At 28.2% G+C, this 1,371-nt stretch overlaps 1 protein-coding gene across 1 annotated transcript, besides 3 other annotated features; it reads left to right on the top strand.

Moving 5' to 3' along the window:
• Window positions 1-22: a sequence feature (AT_rich).
• A 12-nt stretch (window positions 23-34) lies between these two features.
• Window positions 35-78: a microsatellite.
• A 7-nt stretch (window positions 79-85) lies between these two features.
• Window positions 86-142: a sequence feature (AT_rich).
• An 89-nt stretch (window positions 143-231) lies between these two features.
• Window positions 232-1,145, top strand: EDI_038250 (myocyte-specific enhancer factor 2A, putative; the record flags this gene model as incomplete). The annotated part of the gene is made up of 2 exons (XM_001738496.1): window positions 232-477; window positions 615-1,145. The coding sequence occupies 2 exons, from the start codon at window positions 232-234 to the stop codon at window positions 1,143-1,145; spliced, it is 777 nt and encodes a 258-aa protein (XP_001738548.1).
• Between the last annotated feature and the right edge of the window lie 226 nt (window positions 1,146-1,371).

Genomic DNA, 1,371 nt, shown 5'->3' on the forward strand with positions numbered 1-1,371 from the left:
TAATAATAATTATATAAAAAAACTATACTTAATGAAAAGAGACAAAAAGAAGCAAAAAAAAAAAAAGAAAAAAAGAAACTTCTACAATAAATTTATAGATCAAATTAACTATATTTATAACAAATCTAATTATATATTTAAACCAGATAATTGACCAATCAAAAAGAGATAAAGGGTTTACTATTTAAGGGTAAAAATATAAATAGGAGATCCTCAAAAAAGAAATACAAAATGGGAAGAAATAAAATAAAGATAGAAAGAATTGAAAGTGAAAGAAAAAGAACAGCCACTTATACTAAACGAAGTCATGGACTAATTAAAAAAGCAATGGAATTAAGTATTTTGTGTGACTGTGAAGTATCACTCTTTATTTTTGCAAACGATAAATTAGTAGTATATTCTTCAAAGGATGTTAAAGACACACTAATCAAATTTGTTGAATTTAAATCTAATTACTTTAGTTATTCAAATGCTGACGTTTGTTATTTTTTTTCTTTAGATAAGAAGAAGTGTATGAATGATGAAATAATGTTCTGTGTATTTAAAGATAATAAGTTTTATTTATATATCATTCATATGTTCTATTTCTATATTTGATAATTACTTATAAATAGTACCCTGCTATTTGCCATTCTACTAGTATTCCTGAAGATCTCTCTGAACAACGTGCTGTTGGTGCTACTACACCTGGTATTAATGACACTTCTGTTATTCAAAAAGATCAAACAGTAATGACTGAGAAAACCATCCCTCCAAATTCTCGTCAAATGCTTCCAGGTCAAATTCCTTCTTCTGGAGGTGTTCAACAACAACCACCACATGTACCAATGGCTCCTGATTATTTTACAGATCAAGATAGACGTCCATCATATATGTATGATCAACAAAGAAATCTTGGTGGAGGACCTGATATTATTCCACCTGATTTTAATCACAACCAAGACCCATCTTATGGGTATCCAAGTGTTTATAGAAACCCTACTTATCAAACTTCTCTTTCTCAATACCCACAACCTCAATCACAACCACCTTACAAACCAACTGATCAACCTAAATTTAAAACTGTCTCAGAAGTTAACAAACGACCGGATAATATCCAAGACGATAACATACAAATAGGTCCGAAGAAACCACCTGAGGTTTAAAATTAATCCCTCATATATAGAAGAGGATTGTGAGTAAATACTTTAATTGAATAATCGTTATCACCATTATTTTTTTTAGAACTGAAAAAAGAAAAATTATAAAATAACATTTTAAAAAGACATAAAATGGAGGTAATATATTTAACACTTATTTTAATAGTAATTATTGCATTATTAACTGGTATGAATATTGGAGTCTCGTGTTTATCAAACCAAAGAAAATAAA

The sequence above is a fragment of the Entamoeba dispar genome, genomic scaffold (genome assembly GCF_000209125.1).
Source record: "Entamoeba dispar SAW760 scf_1105229461417 genomic scaffold, whole genome shotgun sequence".
Taxonomy (NCBI): Eukaryota; Evosea; order Mastigamoebida; family Endamoebidae; genus Entamoeba; species Entamoeba dispar.